At 39.6% G+C, this 25,623-nt stretch overlaps 1 protein-coding gene across 3 annotated transcripts in view; it reads left to right on the forward strand.

Annotated features, from left to right (window-relative positions):
• The window catches only part of usp47 (ubiquitin specific peptidase 47), a 153,823-nt gene that overhangs the window by 57,692 nt on the left and 70,508 nt on the right, over positions 1-25,623 (forward strand). For 2 of the 3 annotated variants that reach the window (XM_060838998.1, XM_060838997.1), the window contains exons 2-5: positions 10,419-10,622; positions 18,105-18,218; positions 18,973-19,123; positions 24,162-24,258. In XM_060838998.1, the coding sequence (XP_060694981.1) occupies positions 10,419-10,622; positions 18,105-18,218; positions 18,973-19,123; positions 24,162-24,258 (566 nt within the window). Of the gene's footprint in view, positions 1-6,594; positions 6,655-10,418; positions 10,623-18,104; positions 18,219-18,972; positions 19,124-24,161; positions 24,259-25,623 lie in introns of all 3 variants that reach the window. The other variant, XM_060838995.1, reaches the window with a different exon arrangement.

Consider the following 25,623-nt stretch of genomic DNA (forward strand, 5'->3'; position numbering starts at 1 on the left):
GCATCCATCATTTCCTCTGGCAGTTCGTTATGCACAGGAGCCATTCTGGGGATTCTAGAGCAAATGTACCTAATTTCTATAATCTCTCCTCAAATTTATTCCCTGCAGTCCAATAGGGACTCTTGTGCTGCAGTGATAGAATCCCTACCCCTGGACTCGTCTCTCTTCTGAGTCACTCAGTTTTCTACTAACAGGTCTCCCATTCTTGAAATATTCGTTTCCTCCTTTTTCTCCTGTACTACTTTACTTTATCATTAGTTTGTTAATTACTTTGAGATGTAACATTTTAAGTGTTTAGGTCCCTTTTAAAAGTAACTTGTTCATGTTGCAATATTCTTCTCATCTTAAAATAAAAAGCAGTTCTGCGTTTGCGAGCCTTGGTTGTATTAGCTTTCTCTGTAATGACTAGCTTCTGTCACCTGCCTGGAAATGGCCATCCCAGAAAGAGAATCTAACTCTTTTTTTTCCAATTTGTGTTAAGTAATTACCCATCATCCAGCTGGTTACTTTTGACCGGAAACTTAACAGAGCCAGCCAAGTAAATTCTGTAACTGTAATACCTGGTCACAAGTTGTGAATTCTGTGTTAACTTACCTCTATCTCTCCAAAACCTGTCTGTCATCCACAAAGCAACCCAGGAATGTGACTGAACATTTTCCACTTACTTGATTGAGTGCAGCTCCAGCAACATGTAGAGGCTCAACGTCATACAGAAAAACAAGGTACTTGATTTCCCAGACTCCAGACCCATAGCCACGAGGTTGACACTTAACAATAAATGCTGACATAACCAGCAATGCCCTCAGCCTGTAAATGAATAAAAAGAAAACACCTGCAAGTTTTCCATATCACCCTGATTTGAAGCTCAATCACAACTTCTTCACTGCTGCTTGAAAAACCAGGAACTCTATAGAAAATGCTGTGGGTGTGACTGTGCTATTTGGACTACGATTCAAAAAGGTGACTCACCAAGACTTTCTCATGGGTAAATAGGGATGGGCAGCAATTGTGGACCTTACCAGTGAGGCTGTTATCCAATTAAAGAATGCATAAGAGTCTTATTAATCTAACCAATTATTGACAGTAAGGCCAAAGCAAAATACTGTGGATGCTGGAAATCTGAAATTAAACACAAGAAAAGCTGGAAATACTCAGCTGGGACAGCATTTGTGGAGAAAAGCAGAGTTACCATTTCAGGTTGACAGCATTTCCAAAAACATTGTTCTGTGGTGTAACTTTCTATGAGTTTATACAAAACTTAAGGATCTGGGTGGTTTACGTCACAATTTGAAAAGCTGTCAAAGGACACTTAGTATCTTGGTGGAGTGCAACTTATAGATAGTATACACTGCTTTCGTAGGACTATTGGGGCTGTTTCTGGGGAAGATGAGACTTGTAGAAGTTGGATGGTTAATATATGAACCAGACTGGGGCCAGTGTCCTCTGAATGTAATTGTTCACGCTGCCGGGAGGAATTTAAACTTGTTCGACAGGGGAGATGACACAGCATACTTTACTAAAGGAACCTAGACACAGGGACTTCAGCCGCATTGATGCCCAAGGAAAGCTGAGGCTGCACCGCTTCTGCTTTAATGCAAGGAGTGTGAGAGGATAGACAGATGAGTTAAGGGTGTGGATTGACACATGGAATTGCGATGATGTTGCCCTCACTCCGATATGGTTGAGGGAGGGGTAGAACTGACTACTCAACATTCCGGAGTATGGGATCTTCAGGCTGGACAGGGGAACAAATAGAAGAGGTGGTGATGTCACATTTATTAATTAGTGCTAGTTGTTGCAGTGGGGGATGATAGCTTGGGAGGATCTTTAAATGAGATTTTGTGGGTAGAACTAAGAAATAAAAAGGGGTGGTGGTCATACTGCTGGGAGAATATAGAAGACCCCCAGTCAACAGAGAAGCAAATTTGTAGATAATTGAAGGTTTCTAAAAACAATAGGGTAATTTTTATTAGGGACCTTCAACTTCCCCAATTTTATTTGAAGTACTCATTGTGTAAAAAGGTTTAGAGCGACAGATTTCTTGAAATGTATCCAGTAGAGCTGTTCAGACGTTGACATGTAGAAGTGTCCAACAAGGAGTGCTGAACTTAATTCTGGGGAATGAAGCTAGACCAGTGTTCGAGGTGGCAGTGGGACAGCATTTTAGTTTATCAAATGCAACACTATGTTCTAAGTTTGTTTTGGAAAGGAGAAAAATGGTCTTAGAAAAGGGTTTTGGACTGGAGGGAATGAAGATTTTATTAATGTAAGGTAGGACCTGGGGACAATTACTTATGGATAAATCTGCAACATAACATTTGGTGATATTCAACATGGAATTGGTGATAGTACCAACCCAACATGTTCCCTGAAGGGAGACATGTTGGAGCAGCAAGCACAGAGAACCTGGGATGTCAGTGAATATTCCAGACTGGATAGGAAGGGCAGGAGAAGTCAGCAGGTACAAAGAGAGCAAATCAATGTAGACCCTAATGTAGTATAGAAAGTGGAAGGAACTTAAATTAATTAGGAAAGTGAAGAGCAAGTATGAAAAACACTGGCACTTTATCTTGATTCTTCAAGTTTTTTTCTGAGTATCAAGAAGAAGAGGATAACCAGGGAAAGAGTAGGACTCATTAGGGACCAAGTGGGAAATGTGTGTGAAGCTGGAGGACAATGGATAGTGTGTTAAGAGTACTTCACATCTGCCAAACCTTTGGAAAAAGATGTAGATCCAGAATTCAGAGCAGTGACTGAGAGGTTCTTGAGCAGTTTGACGTAACAAGTGAGGAAGTTTCAGCAGGCTTGAAAGTAGACAGATCCCTGGGTGTGGATAGGTGGGGTCCAGGCTGTTGTGGGAGACAAGGAAGGAAAGTTAATGGCCCTCCCCCAATTTTTGTGTTCCCCTCTGTCCAGAGGGAGGTGCCAGAGGACTGAAGAAAAGCTAATGTGGTTCCATGTTTCAAGAAGGGTGGTGGAGAGAAACAAGAGAATTACAAACCAATGAGTCTCATCAGTGGTAGGGAAACTGATGGAGAAAATGCTCAAGAAAAGAGTTACTCTCCACCTGGAGTGGCATAGTTTGCTCAGGACATTGTCAGAGGCCTGCCACTCATAAGAAATTTCATTGAATGTTTTGACGAGGTGACAAGGCATGCCAGTGGGGGGAGTTCAGTTGATGTAGTTTATATGGATTTCAGTAAGACTTTTAACAAGTCCCATGTGGGAGACTGATAAAGATGATAAAAGTATATGAGATTGAGTAACTTGGCAAATTGGATCCCAAGTTGCAAGTTGGTAGGAGACAGAAGATAGTGGTAGGCATCTGGATGACTGGAGACTGGTGTCCAGTGATGCACAACAGGGGTCAGTGCTAGGTCAGTAGTTGTTGTCCATAAACAATATAGAAGATAATATGAGGAGGATGATAAGTTTGCAGATAACATGAAGATTGACTGACTGGTTGACAGTGTGGAAGAAAGTCTTGGGTTATGGGAGGACGTAGAGAGCAGGTGAGAGAATAATCAATGAATGACAGTATACTAGGAATACTAGCTCAGAGGAATATAGAAATCTTGGGGTTCTTGTCCACAGATTCCTGAAGGACAAGTTAGTAGGCTGTTAAAAAGGCATAAAAGGCATTTGCCTTTATCATTTGTGGCATGGAGTATGACACTCGAGGTTATTTGGAGCTAACCTTGGTGAGGCCGCAAGGAATATTCTGGCAGTTCTGATTACCACATTATAGAAAGGTTGTAATTGCACTGGAAAGGGGTGTTGAGATTCACCAGGCTGTTGTCTGGGATGGAGCAGTTTAGCTATGGAAAAAGGCTTGATAAGCTCAGGTTTTCTTTCAAGCAGAAAGAATTGAGAGGAGACCTGATTGAGCTGTATAAGATTGGGCGGGGTGGGGGGGTGCGGGTGGGGAGAACACAGTGAATAGAAAGCAGTTGAAGGGTCAATAACAAGACCATAAAAGGTGGAAGGCTGGAGGTTAGGAGGGGATTAGAGGGGTGGTGGGAATCTGGAATGCACTGCCTGGGCGGGTGAAGGTGGGAAACTTGATAAGTACTTCTACGAGCGCTTGAAATATCATAATGTTCAAGGCTATGGGCCAAGTGCTGATTGATGGGATGGTGTAGATTTGGTGAACTTCTGGCAGTGCAGACTTTGCTGGTCTGAAAACCCACTTCTGTGTTTGTTTCTGTGATTTATGACTGAGATGTTCTGCCTGGCTGTGCATTTTGAGCATTTTGTTTTTATCTCGACCATTGATAATGACTTTTCCACCTTCTGTAGCAGTAGAATGCAAATTTAGTGAGGATATAGTGAAAGCATTCCTGCATGCAGATTCTGAATCCCTTATTCAAATGAACTTTTGAAGTTATTGACAAAATTTCCATTAACTGACAGCAACCATAAAAACGTGACCACAATGTAGGAGCTAGTTGGAAGTGGCACTTGAAAGGGGAAAATGAGTACACAGTGAGGCTCTCCTAAGTTGGCTGAATATATTATTAGTTATGACAATGGAAAGAATATTTTAATTTTATCCGAAATCAGTATTATTAAAAACTGGTAACCCTAAACTTTTATGTGTTATGAAGGTGTGAGGGGTACTGTACCTTTTTAAGAGAGTTTAAAAGCTCGCAGAACTACCTGACATAGCACCAAGCCTTCTGAACAAGGCAACAGTGTAACATTTGGTCACACAGCTAGAGTAGCTGGGTCACCTGGAGACAAAAAACTAATTCAAGTTCGGCCAATCAGTTTAAATTATGCCCCAAAATACCAGACTGCAATTGAGTTTGAATTTAGTATTTTGACAGTATTAACACCAATGAAATGACCTGATGCTTTGGGGCATAAAACCAAAAAATAAATTGTTAGAGAACTGCGAAAAGACCAATAAATGTAGGTTGCTGGTGAGAACTCTGAGAGGTACCTGTCTAGAGAAGGAGTTTGCACAAAGGAAAAACGTCTACACCGACCTGGAAGGCCGATCTCCAGAGGAGGATATAAAGAAAAAATTTGACAGTTAGCTTGTTTTGAAATTTGAATTTTTCTGTAAATCTTACTCTAGGTGAGATGGGGGAGAGGGGAGGTGATGGCAGGGGTTATCGGACTAGTATTGCAGAGGGGAAGGTAAAGGATAGGTTAGAGAAAGGAGTTTAAATAGTTAATTATTCTCTTGTTAGCCTTTTTAAAAAAAAATGAAGTTGTTAATTTTTACCTTACTGACTTTTGGGAATAGTTCCTTGACACTCGAATTTTAATTACAGCATGGGTTTTGTCGGATAAATTAGTGGGGAGTGGGTTTATCCCATATCGTAACAAATGTGAAATTCAATTTTACATTCAGCTGCAGGAAGAGAATAGCATTTTTTTAAAAGAATCCTTTGATACCAGTGACATTGTTTAGGTAAAAAATTAGGTCTGCAGATGCTGGAGATCACAGCTGCAAATGTGTTGCTGGTCAAAGCACAGCAGGTCAGGCAGAGATGCTGCCTGACCTGCTGTGCTTTGACCAGCAACACATTTGCAACATTGTTAAGGTAGTTCGTTTTAGGTGACAGAACACCTGACACCATGACTATAACATGCAGCTTCTCTGAAATGGGGTTTTAATTCATTTGTGAACATTGCAAGTTGTGGAGTGTTGACTTTCATTCTGAGTTTATGGGTTCAAATTTTGCAAATGCGATCCATACTTGATTCTCCAACCTTTCACTTCAAGTTACGATTTGAGAATGAAAGTGCCATGAAATCAATGTTAGATTTCATTCCCTTCTTTCAAAATTCTGTGCTGCTTGTGAAGAGGAATGAAACAAGTTGTGTACTCCACAACCACCTGATGAAGGAGCAGCACTACAAAAGCTCGTGCTTCCAATTAAACCTGTTGGACTATAACCTGGAGTTGAGCGATTTTTAATTTTGTACACCCCAGTCCAACACCGGCATTTCCAAATCAAAACAAAAGAGCATTGAAGTATTGCAGGTGCATGGATTTGCTTTTGAATGTTTTGTATAAAAGTTAAATACTGATTCACCAATCTGAACCTTAAGGTTGCCACTAAATTTGATCTAAAAGCTTCCAATACAAATAAAACAAATAGGTTCTGAAACTTTTTAATATGCAGATTTTATCATTTCAGAGAGACCTTTCATAACTTATTCTTGGCGTTTGACAAATCTCAGTCAGTATGTTGTGAATTGTCATTTGTTTGGCCATATCTTGTCCTTGTTTTATTGTAACCAGGGTTTTAACTTATATGTTGATTTCATTGACTTTGTTTTGACATTCAAAATAAATTGCAAGGTTAATTATATTGCAGTTGAATGAGTTTTAATTAGACCAGACTAGTGCAGCAAAAGCTTCATCTGTTTACATACAAAAGAGGTTGACTTATCAATATTCTTTGCAATACCTTTGCTTTGTAAATTTGCACTGTGCTATGTACTCATTGCTTACTTTAAAGAATTTTTTTTTTAAAAAAGAAATATCCTGGCATATGTACCCTATTGTGTACTTTTCAGAACAAAATTACATTTTTATTTCATCAGATTTAAATTTGTAACTATTGTGCATCTTAGGAAATGTTCTGGAGTTGCAGACAAAGTATCTTTGATGAAATGAGGAAGAAGTTGTCTCAGGTAGTATTTGAGTTGTATTGAATGGAAAATGGAAACTATGCGAATGACTAACGTACTGCAATGCAATTTTGGCTATGACAGGCATGGTCTCTGATTTGCGGATGCTGTGACAATATTAATACTAACAAAAATGCTCTTAAATGTATGTATAATTACTCAAACCTGATTGTAAAAGGCAAGATTATGCTCGTCCATTTTTTAAAAAAAATTGTCGATCAGTGATATTGTTAATCCTATCTTATTTAATTTCCTGTTTCTGTCTTGCAAAAATGCCTGAGAGCTTGCACAGTTGGAGCAACTAATTTCCCATGGTGTTATTTTTCTAATTTGCTAGTGCCAAGCTCCCTTGTATCACTTCAAACATAGTTTTGAGTATAACTTGTGATTTTTACTCTCCTAATATATTTTTGCTCCTATGTTTGCCTGATATTGGATTCACTGGTACATAGACAACATGCAATAAAAATATGGGTTTTTGTTGGAGCTTGAACTGAAAAACATGCACATGAGATAGAAGTGCACATCTTATTCTCAGTTGATACCCTCAACTAGTGGTTACTTGAGGTATGCCGTCACATCCTTTGGTGATGTCTCCACTTAGACACTTAAAGGAATCCCAGCGCATTATATCCCCATATCATTATGCAGGCAGCTCTTGGTATAACTTCTGATTATTTTTGCTGCTTTGATGCGGTTTTACAACTTAATGCATTGTTTTCGTTTTGGGTTCAGCCTCTCAGCTGAAATAATGTGGACTGCTTTAAATCTGTTATAGGCATATTGGCTGTCTAGCACACAAGCTGTCTCTTGGTTTGGCTTTTTGTTACTCTAGCAATTGCTCAGCTACATGATTAGCAGTGTCCTCAGTAGATCCAATGCACCTTGCATGCTTGAGTTGACATGCAGTGCCCAGTATTTACTTAAATGCTGAAGTGCCCTGGGAACATATGCATCCCCCCTCCCCTGCTTTCCCCTCTCCCTTCTGCCCCCCTCTTTTTCTCTCTGTCGGCTTCCCCCTCCTCCGTCTGCCTCCCCTCCCCTTCAATCTCCCTTCTTCTCTGTCTGACTCTTTGTTTTTGTCTGTTATCTCTTCCCCCATTTGCCTTCCCCTCCACATCTTCATCTGCCTCTTTTTTTTCTTTGTCTGTCTGCCTCCTCCCTTCCTCCCTCTCTCTCTCTCTCTCTCTCTCTCTCTCTTTTTCCCCCCCCCCACCGCTTTCTCCTCCCCCTCTCTTTCTATCTGCCTGCCTCCATTGCCCCCCTCGAATTGCAGGTCCCAGGAGAAATGCCAAGTTTAGATTATTGTCTTATATCTAGCTATGAATTTGATTAGAAAACCTCTGGGATTAATTTCTCCCTCCTATCCAGCTGTTGAAAATCTCTTGGTCAAGTCAATGCTATTCTGTTTATGGAAAAAGTGAGGTCTGCAGATGCTGGAGATCAGAGCTGAAAATGTGTTGCTGGAAAAGCGCAGCAGGTTAGGCAGCATCCAATGAACAGGAAATTCAATGTTTCGGGCATAAGCCCTTCATCAGGAATCAATTCTGTTTATGTCAAGGGTTCTTCCCAAACCATTACCTGAATGTAGTGGGCGTTTTTTTTATAAAGCAGCAGTTTGATGTTTCCTTTGAAGATTTACCCAACGGTTTAAACTGTAAAAGGCAATGGGTTTGCTTCCTTTGCAACTATGAACTGAAATGGAAGCTGACTGAAACACCAGAAGAGCTTTGCAACTTAAAAACGATCAAGACCCATGTATTCTTCAGCTGTGGAAGACAATTCTGCTTTTTGAAGCAGAGAGAAGGAGAATTTGAAACTGGATGGCTCTGCGAATCTTTTGAATTAAGAATATTCTGGCAGACCACAGCCTTCTGGTTGAACTGCAGTGTGTTTAAAACAGCTTTAAGCACCAAGGACAAGAGAGAAAATTCTAAAGTCTTCAAACAGGATCCATTAAGGCACCCCCCCCCAAAAAAAACCAAAATAATTGCTTTTACTTGGATAAGAAGGGCATCTTCTCTCTTAATGTTCCTTTTACTGAGTGCAGATTTTAGGTGGACTGTTGTGCTAAAAATATGGGTTATTTATATCTTCCATAAAAGGATAATATCATTTTCAAGTTCTAGCAATGATTTTGCTGAGTAACTATTATATTGACAAGATAGCTGTGTCATGATTCAGAGCAGGTGACGAATGGGGAACTCTTTGGAGTGTATTCAAAGTGGTGCTTTGCTTCTCATCCTGAAGGCATTTTCACAGGTTTATGTTAGAGATTTTCTGACCTAATTATATTCCCTTCATTCTGCTTAGTTTAGAATAGTAGACTCCCCACAGTGTGTTAGGAGGACCTTCAGCCCATTGCGTCTGCAATGACCTTCATATATAGTGCTATATAGGGAAGGTCTAAAAGGAGAGACAACCCTGTGGAAACAAATGAGAGGCATCTTGTTTGGTGTAGAAAGAGTCTTGACTGTTTTTGTGATTGAGGTTTGAAAAGTGGAGGGGAAGGTTTGGTGAGAGAACCATGGTATCAGAAAATATTGTGCTTGGGGATAGAATTAGCTCAAATGTTGCCATTGCTAATTAATGAGTAACATGTGGTACTTTACCTCTCTGTACTTTGTCCCAAAAGCGATGGGAAAGCTAATGATCGACATCTTTTACTTGATTATCAAGCAGTCTAGATAGATGGGTGTGGGGCCCGCAGAGAAACATTTAATAAAATTTTTGAAAGCACACCAGCACTAAGTCACTTGTGAGAGATAGATTAATGTATTTGCACTAAGGTAAGATTTAATTGAATAATTCAAGGCTAATGAGGGGGCTAGATTGAGTAGAGTAGGAAGAACAAAATTACCAGTGATAATACAAATATGAAGTTGTGACCTGAAATGCACTGTCCTGGTGGGTGATAGAAGCACATGCAGTTCTGTAGTGGCTTCAAAAGGGACTTTGATAAATACTTGAAGGAAAAACACTTGCAAGATTACAGGAAAGAACAGGAAGTGGAATTGATAGGAAAGCTCATTCAAAGAGGAGGTAGAGGTATGGTGCCTTATGTATGATACTGGGATTCCATGGTTGCATTAGCAATACAATTTCAGCAAAGTTTCTGATCTGCCTTTGATTTATAATCACACATTTGCTTGCTCAGAATTTTTCTTGTAATCTTGTGTATTTTGTTTGAACCCTGACTTGCCACCATGTTGAGAAACAGTCTCTTTTATGGTAACCTCAGCTAGTGCAGGAATTGAACCTATGCTGTTGGCATCACTGTTCATCACAAACCAGCTGTCCAGCCAACAGAACTAACTGAGTCCCAATTCGTTTAGGTATTGTGCTACCAAATGCTGCAAATAAATTGCATTATTTCTAAAAGAACCTGAAAGGTTAGATTTCCCAGCCAAGAAAACAGAATCTGGAGAACTGTCTCAGAATAAGGGGTGATTCATTTAGAATTCAGTTGATCAGAAATTCCTTCAGAAGGTTAAGAATCTATGGAACTGTGTACTCCAGAGGGCTTTGGATGTTTCATTATTGAGCGTAAAGTTGAGACGGTTTTTGGTATCTGAGGAATGAAGAGGGTGGGAAAATGGGGTTGAAACAGTGAAAAATCATGATTGTATTGAATAGTGGAGCAGATTTGATGGGATGTATGATCTACTCTTGCTGTTAGTTCTTATATTCTTATTGTGAATCTTTGATTTTGTTCACTGATTTGTAATGGCTTATCTTTGTTTAAAAAATACAAAATCTCTCCATAGTCAGAGACTGCAGCAGATGAACCACGGGTGCTGTGCATTGTTCAGGACACCACCAATGCCAAGGCAGTTACTCAGCGGCTCACCCTAAACCTTCCTGCATCCACTCCACTCAGACAACTGTTCGATGATGTCGCATCTAAAGCGGGCTATGTTACTGGCACCTTTGAATTAGTGTGGACCAGTGGTCTTAACAACGCTGACCAGGTGAGTTTGACCAGGAAATCAAAAGTATTTGATCTTGTTGCATTTATTTATAGTGGCTGCTTAGTGATTTAAACTGACCAATTCACAATTGGGAAAACCTGGTTAAACAAGCTCAAGTGGCATCTCACCAATGGGCTTATAAGCTGATTACCATTATTTGTGCACAATAGCCAATTCGGCCACAGTCATATGTGCCTACCTCACCATTTGTTGCCTGACTATGGAAGTATATAATTTATCATATATATATATACACACACACACACACACACACACACACACACACACACACACACACACACACACAAAAAATCTCCAGTTGCCCTGTTAGCTTTGATTTATGGTGCTTCCTGACTTTCCTTGCCTCATAGCTTTGCCATCTGTCTGGTTATTAGACTCCCTACAGTGTGGAAATGAGCCCTTCAACCCAACAAGTCCACACTGACCCTCCGAAGAGCAACCCCACCCAGACCCATTCCCCTACATTCACCCCTGACTAATGCACCTAACACTACAATTCACCGAACCTGCACATTTTTGAACTGCGGGAAGAAACTGGAGCACCCAGAGGATGCCCCCACAGACACGGGGAGAATGTGCAAATTCCACACAGACGGTTGCCCGAGGTGGGAATTGAACCCGGGTCCCTGGCGCTGTGAGGCAGCAGTACTAACCACTGCCGCCCTCCCTTTAGTCTTGTTCATTTTGAGGGAACTTGAAGTGTAATGATCAACTTAGCGCTTTCTATTTAAAACTTCCCTAGAATTCCAAAAGAATATCAGGTCCTCAAGTTTTATCCTGTCTGTTTAATATGTTTTTGTGTTGCATTTTCATTTTATTATAGATCTTTTTTTAAACATGCTTGGAATCTTAGTGTATCTTAGTTTTTAATTTCATTCACTTGAACATAGAACATTGTAGCTCAGTACAGGCCCTTTGGCCCTCGATGTTGTGCCAACCTGTGAAACCAATCTGAAGCCCATCTAACCTACACTGTTCCATTATCATCCATATGTTTATCCAATGACCATTTAAATGCCCTTAAAGTTGGCAAGTCTACTGCTATTGCAGGGCCTTAAAGTTGGTGAGTCTACTACTGTCCAGGGTTTTCCATGCCCTTACTATTCTGAATAAAGAACCTACCTCTGACATCTGCCCTATATCTATCACCAAAAGGTTGGTGTTTCTGGCAAGGCCATCATTTATTTGCTCTAGTTGCACTATTGTGTTTTAACTGCTACCATTGTGTGATGTTTATTAAACCTGACCACAATTGGCCATTTCACATTGTGGTTAAGAATCAGGCCAGATGTTGTATATAGACCTTTCGGCCAGACTGAGAATTTTTTTCTTCCTAAAGTAGTTAGAGAACCAAATACATTTTTAATATCCCAGTAGTTTCATGGTGAACATACACTGAGCTTTTATTTCAAATTTTATTTGGTCAAAATAATTCACAACTCCAGCTATGTTGGAATTTCAATTCTAGCCACTGAATTATTAATCTAAATTACTAATTCAGCAATGTGGCTACCATGATACCTCACCTGTAATGTTCTTTTATGTTCATTTTGAGTAATTGGTTCTCTTCCATTCTTCTTCTACCATGCATTTTTTAATTGCTTTATTTCTTTACATCACTTCATTGGTAGTGACTATGAAGTATTCACAAAGTAAGCATTGGCTCTGGTTTTATCATGCTCTTACAAATGTTCAGAGGAATCCTTGCCCATATATAAAGACTTTTTGTGAACTGTATTAGGGAACACTGGGCAGAATGGCAATTGTAATCTGAGAGGGGAAGAAAGAGAATGATGGATTCCAGCTGTACTTGCCTGAAAAGTCTGAAAATTGCTATTCTGCTGCTAGGTCCTACTAACACAACACTGCTGCCAGCCTCTGCATCCATCATTGTTCCCCAGGATGCCTGTGTTCCATTACTCTGCTCCTCACTTTCCATCTACTCTGGTGATGTTGAAAGTACTTCTCACCTACCCTGGTGATGTTGAAAGTACTTCTCTGTGGGTGCAAGATATTTAATAATATTGTATCCTTATGTCACCTGTGTCTCCCAAATGGCACTTAGTCCCAAGAGTGGTCTCTAAGTAATCCCAAACCTCCTACTGTAGTTGAGGATTCCATCTGCACACTGCTTTGTTAGATTGATTTGATTCTTTTGAATGAACATTGTTTCAGTAAAGCTTACAGTAGAAATTCACTGGTCAGTTAGCCTAGTTGAGTGCCTCAGTGTGGTGTCCTAGCCCCAACGATCTTCAGCTGCTTCAACAATGACTTATCCTCCAACATGAAGCCAGAACTGGGGATGTTTGTTAATGATTATGTAGTGTCCTTAGATGCTGGAGAAGTCTATGGCCAAATGTAGCAAGACCTGGACAGCAAGAGAAAAGGGGAAAGAAATTTAAAAGTTGAACTTAAAAAAGCAAGACCTCTGACCCCAGAGGATATTCTGATGAGGAACGATCTGAGTCTGATCCAAACTCAGTGATGAACTGTTTGAATTTGTGCAAGTGCTCCCAAAGTTTAATAAAAGGAATTCTGAGGCCTTTTTGATTCTTTTCTTTTGAAAGTATACGAGATGGATGAAAGAAAACTGAACATAGCTCAGTCAAAGCTGGTTGACAATCAGGCCACATAAAATTTTGTTTTCTGAGGAGGCTTCTGTAGATTGAGGTTATAAAGAAGGCTGTTGTGTGCATGAGTTGGTCCCTGAGGCTTTCAACAGAATATCTGGAAGTATCCTGGGTAGACTTTGTAGAATTTGAGAGGATAAAGTAAAATAATTTCACTGTTGGATGCAGGCATTAAAGATAAAGATCGTATATGAGTGCCTTAAGAAAGTACTACTTTTGGAAGAATTTAAAAATTCTCTCCCTTCATTAGAATGAACTCACATTGAAAACTGGAAGGTAGCAGCAGCAAGACAGTCAGTTGAGATGATTGATAATTACAAGCTGATCCACGAGTCTGTCACTCCCACCAGCCTGAGAAGAATAGATGGTGGGAAGTTGAAAGGAGGACAAATAACCAGGCATGGAAAGGGATAATGGGGAAAGTCCCAGGATCTCTCTCTTGAATCAGAACGGAAGATGCTGGGGATAGAAGTGACTTTGATGATAGGAACACTAAGATGTTCAGTAGATGGGACACCTTTGTGCAGATTGCTGGAAGTTCTGGCTTCAGCTGTGAGACCAAGTTTAAATACTTGAGTGCCGGGGTAGAAAGCAAAGTACTTAAGAGTTAATTTGTTATTCTTGAAATGAGACAAGTACATAAGCCACTCAAGTCTTTTATTGGGGAAAGGTATGAATTTTCTTTGAGAAAATGACAAGCATGCTAAAGTTTTAGTGAAATGGAATTATTAGAGAGTATGTCCAAATGTTGAGGGCAGTAACCGTCGGGGGTGACCATAGTTTACCTTGGTCGGATTTGAATCACTTCTGCACAGTGATGCTAGGAGATGAAGGTGGTGTCTTTTTTAGTACTAATGCAAAGGCAAAGTGAAGTCAAGTAGACAGATCAGTTAAAGGAAAGTTGCAGGAATTGTTCCTTCGTATGTGGTGACTTGAACAGGGGCTAAATAAAGTCTATCATTGGCAATTGACTTGACACAACAGACAGATATACAGTTGCCTGAAACGTTCATTGAGGATTTGGGTAATTCAAAGGGAGTGATCAGTAATTCTTCTCTTAAACTCACCAAGTCGATTCAGAGTTGTGAAGTAGCCAAATCACCACAAAGGGAAGTTGAAGAAGCTGGATTTATGGAATGTTACTACGTGAAAAATGAGAGAAGTGGAGGCTTCCATCACGGAAGTAACATTAAAGAGTACGCAATAGCTCACTAAATAGTGGTACTTTTTAAAAATACATTTGTGGAATGTAGGCATCACTGACCAAGCCAGCATTTATTGCCCAGACGAAATTCCGTGTCAGCCACATTGCTGTGGGTCTGGAGTCAATGTAGACCAAATTAGGTAAAGATGGCAAGGTGAGTGAACTAGATGGGTTTTTTTGTCAATCCAACAATGGTTTCACGATCATCATTAGACTCTTAATTCCGATATTTATTGAATTCAAATTCTACCTTCTGCTGTGGCAGGATTCAAACCAGGACCCCCCAGAACATTACTAGGGTGGGTGTCTGGATTAATAATCTCATGGTAATACCACAAGGCCATCGCCTCCATTGTCTTCTAATAATTGTTGAGAAATATTAAACAAAGCCTGTGAAGTTGTTATGGAAAGACATGTAGGAATTGGGAAGATCCAAACACTTAAGTCAACATTTTTACTAGCTAGGTCTTCTGAAGGATGTATACAGCTCTGTAAAATGCGCTGTGCATGTCACATGATGGGAAACTGTAATATGCAATCATTACCAGCTTTTTTGAGGAACTAAATTAATATGATTTGGAGATGCCGGTGTTGGACTGGGGTGTACAAAGTTAAAAATCTCACAACACCAGGTTATAGTCCAACAGGTTTAATTGGAAGCACACTAGCTTTTGGAGTGATGCTCCTTCATCAGCCCTCCACTACCACCTGATGAAGGAGCGTTGCTCCAAAAGCTGGTGTGCTTCCAATTAAACCTGTTGAACTATAACCTGGTGTTGTGTGATTTTTAAATTAATATGGTTTTCATGGATTGTGTGGAACCATTACTAAAAATAAAAGCAGAATGCCAGCATATCTTTACTATTCTGGAGATGGCTGCTTGAATTGCTGAGGCAATGCCCTTAAGAGCAATTACTGCTACAGTGATAGTAGAGACCTTAATCCAGGTTTACCTTCATGAGGCTTCCTAGAAATCACATGACACTCAATTATTTGTTTTGCCCAATAACCTTGAAAGAGATGTTTTGAAAAGTGATGGAGAGTGCTTTGGTATCTGGCCTTCAGTTGAGGGAGGAGAAGCCTGTGAGGAATGGCTGTCCATCTAATCTGAGCAGAAACCCAATTGCATTCAGGTTCAAACTTTTGTTCTTCTGAAAGAGTGATTGGATGATCTTCGCAATATTGTATTTCTTTAGCAAGCTGTGTCTGAAAGATTTCAGAAATAACTTTGCATGATTAGTGACTTGACTTCCAAAAGTGGCCGAACCAATGTCATGTACAGCTGCAATATGAAATCCCAACTCCTATACTCAATGCACTGACCAACAATGGCAAGTATATCAAATGCCTTCTTCACTATCCTATCTACCTGCGACTCCACTTGACCTGCCAGAATAACATAGTGACAGATTTTAGCATAGTCTTCACTGTATATCTTTGCCTTGAAGAATGACAGTTGACTGAAGTGTATTTTTCAGTAGACAAGCAAGAGGCTGGAAGAACACAACCAGTGGGCTGCGGAATGGCAGATGGAGCTTAATTTAGATAAATGTGAGGTGCTACATTTTGGAAAGGCAAATCAGGGCAAGACTTAGACACTTAATGGTAAGTTCCTGGGGAAGATTGCTGAACAAAGAGACCTTGGAGTGCAGGTTCATAGTTTCTTGAAAGTGGAGTCGCAGGTAGATAGGATAGTGAAGAAGGCATTTGATATGCTTACCATTGTTGGTCAGTGCATTGAGTATTTGGGATTATGGTCAGCTGGACTGGTGTCTATTTGCATGCTCTATGACTCTTTAAGAATATATATTACTAACTAATTATTGCGTATTCATTGAATATTTTAAATATTAAACCAATCATTGTGTTTCTTAAGACACTTGATGGATTTTTTAAAAAAAAATTAAAACCTGATTTGATAAAGCATTTATTTGGCCATTTTGGGATTTGGAAAAAGTATTTTTATTTTACGTTGTGTTGCATGGAGTCGTGGGACTAGAGCAACGGTGCACTTCTATAGCTGTGGTCATAATACACTCCCCTCTGCTTCAATAGGATGTATATTCCGATGTCCTTTTAAACAAAGTCATCTTCACTCAGTTCTTGGAGCAAAATGAAACAGACTACATGCGTCATCAGCTGATTCTGTATTAGTGATGCTGGAAAAGCACAACAGTTCAGGCAGCATCCGAGGAGCAGATTTTACTGCTCCTCAGATGCTGCCTGAACTGCTGTGCTTTTCCAGCACCACTAATCCAGAATCTAGTTTCCAGCATCTGCAGTCGTTGTTTTTACCAAGCTGATTCTGTAGTCTTAAGCTTCATAGTCCTCAAGTAGGGGTTAGGTCATCTTCAGTTGATGGTTTATCCTTGAGGAAGAATGTTTTCATGCAGCATATAGTTAGAATCTTGAATACACCGCCTAAGATGTGGTTGAGGTAGCTTGAATTGAGGCATTAAAGTGAAAATTGATTTATTTTCTGGTAATGTGTGGGGCTGTAAAGATCCCAAAGGAAATGTAATGCTCCAATGCTCTGTTTTATCTTATTTTAAGAAAACAGTCTAAAAGTAACCGTGTTACACTGCTCAGTAGTAAAAACAATGGGAATTGTCCAGGAGTCACTTTGCACAGAAGTAGCAGGGTTCCCTTGGCTCCATAATATTCAATTTAGCTGAGTTAATTATTTTCCTAATGCTACCAAAACCTCTTCAATTATGCAATTACTGAATTATTCAGCACCACAGGATGCCTTTCAGTCCTTTGATTCTGCATTGGGTCTTTCAATGAGCAAATCAATTATTCCCATTCCCCAGCACTTTTCCATATTTGTACAGTTTTTTTTGCTCCAAGTATTTATTGAGTTTCTTTGAAAGCTGCTATTGAATTTGTATCCACCTCATATCAGGCAGTGCATTCACATTCTAGGTACTTATATTTAAAAATAAGCGTTTACCCAAAGGGACCTCTGGCTCTTTTGTCAGTCGTCTTAAATTGTTATTCTCTGGTCATATACCCTCCATTCTTTGGATGCAATTTTCCTTTATTTACTCCACCTAATTCCTTCATGAGTTTAAAAAACACTAATCAGTTACCAGACACTTTTGAACTCTGGCGTTTAACTGTTAAGCGTTTCTTTGTCCTTCTACCTTTTAGTAAGGAGGACTGTAATGTTTAACCTTTTAACTTTGTTTTCCTTATTTTTCTGCTTTGCACCTAAGATTCTGTATCTAGGTACCTTTGTACCTAAGATGGTGCAGTAAGTGGCAGCTTATAAACATTTCACTGTATTCATGTGAGTACATGTGACAGTAAACCTAATTCAACTCTTGCTTACCTCTCCCCTAAGGAGACAATTCACAAAGTTTTCAGTTTTCCTACATAACTATTATCCCTAATCATTGGAACAGTTGTATAAATCATTTGTTTCTATTGCGCAACTTCTTTCGCTTTAAAGAATTGGACACAATTTTCCCAGCTGGGGCAGAGTTTAAACTATATGTCTCCAGTGGAGAAATCCCAGATTGCATGTACTTCATTCAAACAACTCCAGGTCTGTTAGCTTATGCCCAACTTTGAAATTGTCATTTAACAAGTCTAAACCTAACCTTTAATTGTGCCCTGTTTCAGAGCCCCCTGGATTACTCTAGTGAAAAATCTCTTGCTGATTCTGGATTTGAACCAGGAAAGAAAAATTTTCTACATCTCACAGATAAAGATGGTGAACAGCCCCAGTTTGCATCGGTAGGTGGACTCTAACTATGATCACAGCTTGTCCTGCTGACATTTAGAATAACTGCTTCAATCAAAAACTGTTGTCTTGTAATTTGAGTTTTTGTAATTCCTTGAGGGATGCGAAAAATTTAAAACATAAAAGTCTTCAAAGTGTTTATTGTGTGCACAGTATTTTGAGTTGGAGCAGTGCTTATTATGTCAATTGTGCCTATTGCCTATGTCACTCAAATCAAGTGATACATTTATAGCAATTCACAAAAGCTTAGAAAATATATGTGGACAGAGGAAGAGGTGAAAAGAAAATTTACTTGGCACCTGCTGTTTTGCTGAATGCACACATTCTGTTGGGGAGGAGGTTGAGTCCCAAAAGCAACGAATTTAATTGTTCTTGTTCAGGGCATAGGATTTATAACTAGGGCTTTATTTAGTCTCATTGGCATCATAGCTACTTTATTAAATCTGCTATGTGTTTGCTTGGGGAACAAAGTTTACCTGATAGCTGGAAGGACCTGAATTTCTGAATTGTTGCACTGTTAAAATGCTCATGAATGATTCTAATATGTAGATATCTTCAAATAAATTATTGATCCAAATGCTAGACATTCTGTGGATTATTAAAGTAAAATTGGGTTTTGACTTTGTACTGTGGTTTATTTTCTGTAATTTACTTATTACTATGCATCATCCTTAAGTTATTTTTATGGACTTAATCATTTGTTGATCATAGAAAAGGATGTCACTTGAGTGTACTATATCTCTACAGGATGAGTCTGGTACAGCAGAAAGCAGTGGACATGATGACAGCACTCAGGAAAGGATTATTGGCCCTCAGCTGAGGGAGAACACTGTGGGTTGTGGAGAGTACAGTAGTCAGAACTACTCATACTCTCCTGTCCTGGGAAAGTCAGAAACTGGTGAGTGATTGGACAGCAAATATTTGAAACCTTTATTCCACAATATTAACCGAAAAGAAATTTTTAAAAATATTTTGAATATTTAAATAGTCTCGCTGAATAATTCTGATTAGGTGAAAATCCTGTGAAAAAAAAATTAAATGTTTCATTCAGATATGAAACCTTGAGTTTCTGGTATACGTCACCCATGAAAGCTTAGATTTTAGGCTGTTTAAATATTTTATTCTGTCCTACTTGGGTCTGCTTTCTTGTAAAGTGATTATTTTACTTGTCCATGTGTGTTTGACTTGATTTCTTCAAGCATTTTTCAAAGGTATGTGTTATTCAGTTCTTGGATCAAAAATAGAGATGTGGTTTGTACCTGTGCTAGTCAGGTTCAATTAATATGTGCAGTGGGTGAAACTTTCCTCATGGTGGTCTGGCAATTGTGTTCCTGTTCCTAATAGCACAGGGACTGGAGTCAGTCATTCAGCTGCTAGAGTCTGCTCCTCCATTCAGTTAGATCATGGGAAGATTATCTACCTCAATGCCATATTAATGTATCCTTTGTTGAGTTGTCTCCAAAAATCTTTAGATTTCTGCCTTGAACATTCAGTGCTTCAGCTACCACACTGCCCTGTGGGTAAAGAATGCCAAAGGTTCACTGCCCTCTGGGTGAAGAAATTTTTCTTTGCCTCATTCTTACTCAGAGATCGTCTCCTGGTTCTAGGCTCATCAATCAAGGAAAGTATTTTATCTACATCCACCTTTTCATGCTGTGGAAGAATTTTGTATGTTTCAATGAGCTCACTTCTCATTGTTTGAAACTATTGAGAACATGGACGCAGTTTTGTTAGTTGTTTCTCATAAAAAAAATCATGCTATTGCAGGCGCGAGTCTGGTGAACCTTTGTTGCACTTCCTCTGTGGTGTGTATATTCTTTCTTAAATCATAATTGTGCATAAAATGCACAACATGCAGTCTCACCAAGGCTCTATATAATTGTAGAAGATATCGTTTCTTCTCCACTCCAGTCCTGTTGCGGTGAAGACAAGCTTACTAATTGCTTGTTTTGAGAGGCTTACGAAAACCGCACCCATGTCCTTTGGAAGCTACTTTCCAATCTTGTTTTATTCGAGAAATATTCTGCTTTTCTCTTTTTTTTTGCTGAAGTAAATAACTTATGAGTATTGTATTTCATTTATCATGTTATAGCCCAGTCCATTACCTTGCCTGTCCAAGTCCCCTTGAGGCCGCTTTGGATCTTCACAACTTTTGTGTGAAGCCATATAAAAACTCTCTGAAAATTTTAATATATCACATCCTTGGGTTCTCCAATGCTACTAACTACTTTCCCAAAATCCTCATGATTGACAACCGCAATTTTCTTTATTTAAATTCATCTTCCCAATTCTGCCAGTTTTCAAAGTGTCCAGTAATCATTCCCTTCATATTAGATTTGGAGGAAGAGTGTCATATCTTCCGCCATGGGACCCTTCAACCACACGGCATCGGCATCAGCTTCAGTTGGTTCCAAATCTCCCCCCTCCCCACCTCATTCCAGATCCAACCCTCCAATATGGCATCGCCTTCTTGATCTGACCCATCTGTCCATCTGCCTTCCCACCTGTCCCTCCAACCCCCTATTTACCTGTTATTCCTCCATCCCTCTCCACATTCCTGAAGAAGGGCTTATGCCTGAAATGTTGAATCTTCTGCTCCTCAGATGTTGCCTGACCTGCTGTGCTTTTCCAGCACCATTCTTTTCAATTCTGACTCTCCAGCATCTACAGTCTTCACATTCTCCCTGTTTAGTGTATTTCCCCAATCTTTTATAGCAAATTTGCCTTGTATCCTCATAGTTTTTTGTTCCGATCATACTCAAACTTTATGCGAGTATCAATCATCTAGTCACTGTTTCCCAAAGGCTTCTTTTCAGCAAGGTTATTAATTAGCCTTTTTCTCTACATAATGCTAAATCTAAACTCTGATTTGGAGATGCTGGTGTTGGACCATGGTGTACAAAGTTAAAAATCACACAATACCAGTTATAGTCCAACACGTTTAATTGGAAGCATTAGCTTTCGGAGCGCTGCTCCTTCAGGTGGTTGTGGAGGATACAGTTTCCTGATTTGCTATAAATTGTGTCTTACAATTGTGTACTCCACGACCACCTGATTAAGGAGCAGTGCTCCGCAAGCTAGTGCTTCCCATTAAATCTGTTGGACTAAAATCTAAAATAGCTTGATTCCTGGTAAGTTTATAGTAAATTGTCAATAAAGACGTACCATCTGCAGAATTGTATGGTAGTATCAACTGCTTCCTAATTCTTAATTACTGCATAAAGTATAAAGTTATAAACCGAATCATCAGTTATTTTTCCTTTGTGTACCTATGAGAGTGTAGCATGACTACTGCATAACAATCAACCCTACCCTCAAAGAACCCCAATTATACCTCCATTAGGAGCTATACAGTGACCAGACAACAATCCCTATCTCCTCTATGTACAGCACACCGCCAGCACTACTTCTCCTGGACATGATTTTTTCCCCCACTGCTTTCCAAGAACCTGACCACCTTTACCCACAGTTGATCCTCCTTCAGCTGCCTCAGGACCCAACCCTCTCTTCCTGTCATTGCACCCATGGTCCCCACCTCCCCTGCTGCTCCAGACCTGACTGTTCTGTTCACTCATTGGGTCTGCTGCACCTTTTAATATAACTTTCAATCTAACACCATGTTTACTTTCCACTCCATTTGCTGTATGTCTCACTTGCCTAATGTTCTTGGCATTTGACGGCATCTGTCACTTTTTGGCTGTGATACTGACCCTTTAAATGTGTGAAGCCAGCAGCTGACTGGAGAAAGGAGGCATAGTTGCCTTTTTCTTGACAGTTCTGTATTACAAGCGGTCTGTCGGAATGGTAATACAGCCCTGCATTTCTGAAGGAGTCCTAATTAGAATATCTTGTTAGAAAAGCAGTGCTCTCTTTTTGTGCAGCAAAGGAAGACCAGAGTGACAATCTGAATTAAATTAGCACTCCTTTACTCTGTTTGAAATGAATCAGAAGTTCATTTCATAAGTGGGTGGCACACTGGCAGAGTAATGAAGCAAGATGAATGCATCCAACATCTAGCCTTCAGCATTTCTAGGGATTCAAGAGCAGCAAATGAAAGTGAGCCTGATCTTCCTTTACATCAAAACTCTGATTGAAACAGTAAGGTTTTTAACTTCTTCTGAAGTAACATTGGGGCAATACTCCTTGGGCATGAGATGTATTCGGGCAACCTTCTGGAAGCTGAGCTTGAGCAGAGAAATGCAATCTGTTTCGCCCCTTCACTTGGCCACAAAAGATCCACAGCCACTATATCAAATAAGAGCAGAGTGACAGTCTCCATTGTCTTGACTAATACTTACCATCAAACATCACAAAAGAGATTATCTGGTTATTGTCATGTTGCTGTTATTGGGACCTAGTTGTGTAAAAGTTGTGTCTAGAGTAGTTTCCTAAATTGCAATAGTTACACTTTAAGTAGTGTGCTACTGGTTCTTAATTGCTCTGTGGTCATAAGTGTTACTTTGTTATTTAGAACTAAACTACAAGTGGCCTGTTGAATGCCCAGGCCCAGCTGTGGATTTAATGATGCGTCATGCGACTTAGTGACTATTTGGTTTCAGTGCAAGATGCCAAGGTTCCAACAACGTTGGAGCAGTTGGCATCTCTATTGAGTAATGTGACTAAAAATAGTTCTAGTAATAGAACCTTTCAAAGTACTTTTCTGGTCCCCTTGAAGGATCCTGCAATATATGGAAGATATAAAGAATGAGGGCAACATCTAGTGGTTGAACGCTTTTGGTGCATGGAATTATTTTAAGATAGCTTTCTTCCAAATTTAGAAGAGTTTTTTAAGTAACCTCTATTGACTTCCTCATTGCAGGTGAATTCATTCATTGTTTAGCCGTTAAAACTATCGTATTATAATGCTAAGACCATCACTCCCCCCAGCTTCAATACCAAAATAAGGAATTCCTGCTTCTGAATTATTCAAGATTAGTTTTGTTTTCATCTAGACTTTCGATGCATTCCTTAGGTTTCCTTGCTGTGGAAACTAGTGCTACAGAGAAGGTCTCTACTGGAAGAATAAAAAAAAAGTGGAGAGCGATTGCAGAACTTGGTGAATCAGAGGAATCTGGGTGTCTGGTACATGAATCAAAAACAGTTAGTATGCAGGTACAGCAAGTGATTAGGAAGGCAAATGGAATTAATGGCCTAATTTTCCTAAACCCTAACTGTGCTGGATGCCATATCAGTTGCCACACAGTCATGCAATTAGCATTTTCATTGATTCCTTTTTAACTGTCAACATTACATATTTGGATGGTAGATTATTTTCCACGATTGAGTAGCTCAGGAGCGACTCTGTAGTTGAACCCACAAGTTCTCATAGAAGTCCATTATCTGCATTCGTAACACAGCATCCCAGAACCTATTCAATGGAGTGGCCAAAGAGAGAAATAAGTTGACAAATCAATTTGAATGGTGTTTTCTGTGTACTGAAATATTAAAACTTCAACTTGACCACTAGTTCTACAAATAAACAATGCTGAGATACTTTGTATAAATGTAGTGGTTAAAAATTTGTCCTTTAAATGCATTATGTTGTGAGTTTTAACATAGCCTCAATTCCTGGTGAAGGGAAGAAGACTTGGATTAATATGGTGCCTTTTCTAACCTCTGAACCAAAGCACTTGCAAATAATTAACTATTTTTAATGCATAATCACTGTTGTAATACAGCCCATTTTGTGCCTAGCAAGCTTCCACTAGCAGCAATGATCAAGTAATGCTATTTCATTGAAGGTAATTGTTGTAGTTGTGCACTAACGTGATTTAATTAGTGTTGATAGACTAAAATGCTGACGTTGCTAGCTATGTCCATAACCTGGGAAGAAAGTAAAAAAACATCTGTTGAGGGAAAGACTTATTTGCGGTGAGTTAAGTTGAAGTGAGGCATTAATGTGTCAAACATGACTGATGAAGTTCTGTATTTTGCAGGATATGTTGGATTGGTGAATCAAGCTATGACCTGCTACCTGAACAGTTTGCTGCAGACGCTCTTCATGACTCCTGAGTTTAGGAATGCCCTGTACAAGTAATGATTCACATGATTATTCTTGTATGCATGACCAGAAATAGAATATGATTCTGGATGATTATGATTAGATATTTAAGTTAGACTCTCGGGTAGTTACAGCACAAAATGAGGCCATTTGGGCCATCCTGTCTGTGCTAGTCAACAAAGATCTGATTACATTAATCCAGTTTTCCAGCATTTGGCCCATACCCCAGAGGCTATGGTCTTGCAAGTGAATACCTAAATACTACTAAAATGCTTTGAGTTTCTGACTCAACCACCCTTTCAAGTAGTACATTTCAGATTCCCGTCATCCTCTGGGTAAAAACAATCTCCTCAGCTGTCCTCCTAATCTTTGACCTCTTATGTTAAATCTATGCTCCCTGACTATTAACCCCTACACAAGTCTGCCTTCTAATTAACCCTATCTATGTTCTTTGATTTTATCCATCAAGGGATCTGTGGTTATGCACAAAAAATAGTCTTTCTCATAGAGTCATAGAGATGTACAGCATGGAAACAGACCATTCAGTCCAACCCATCCATGCCGACCAGATATCCCAACGCAATCTAGTCCCACCTGCCAGCACCCAGCCCATATCCCTCCAAACCCTTTCTATTCATATACCCATCCAAATGCCTTCTGATGTACAATACTTTACAGGGTCCTTTCATTCATAGTGTAATTCTTTGCCTTGTTACGGCACCTCATGTGCATTACTCCTCACTTTCTGGGAAGGATTTAGAGCTGCTGAACTCACCTGACTTGTGTGTTTATGGCTGTCCTCCTCATTATTTAACAGCCTAGCATATTTTATGCCCTCCACAAATTTTGATTCTACCCACTCTCTCTCTCTCTCTCTTCCCCCCATCACTACCAACACCACCACCCTGTTTACGTCCTAATCATTAAAGAACTGCATAAACAGCACGGGACCCAGCCACAAGCCCTATGGAACTCTACTGGAAGCAAACTTCCAGTCGCCGAAGCAATTCTCTACTATCATCCTCTGCTTCCTGCCTCTCAAACAATTTGGATCCAACATACCACATTGCCTTCAATCCCATGTGCTCTATGTTCTTGACCAATCTGCTTAGAGATCTTTTCAAAAGTCTTGATAAAATCCATGTAGACCACGTCAAATGTAGGTTCTCATCAACATTCTTTATTGCCTCAAAACACTCGATGAAGTTTGTCAAACCACTTCTTTCTTTTAAGAAATCCATGACAACTGTCCCTGACTAACCTATGATCTCTGTATCTCCAGGTGCAGATATATTCCGTTCCTCGGAACTCCTCCTAGTAACTCTCCTCTTGTAACGTTGGACTCACTAATACTTGTAATTTCCTGGTCTTTCCCTTCCTCCTTTGTTTAATTATTT

Source organism: Hemiscyllium ocellatum, chromosome 18 (genome assembly GCF_020745735.1).
Source record: "Hemiscyllium ocellatum isolate sHemOce1 chromosome 18, sHemOce1.pat.X.cur, whole genome shotgun sequence".
NCBI classification, from domain to species: domain Eukaryota; kingdom Metazoa; phylum Chordata; class Chondrichthyes; order Orectolobiformes; family Hemiscylliidae; genus Hemiscyllium; species Hemiscyllium ocellatum.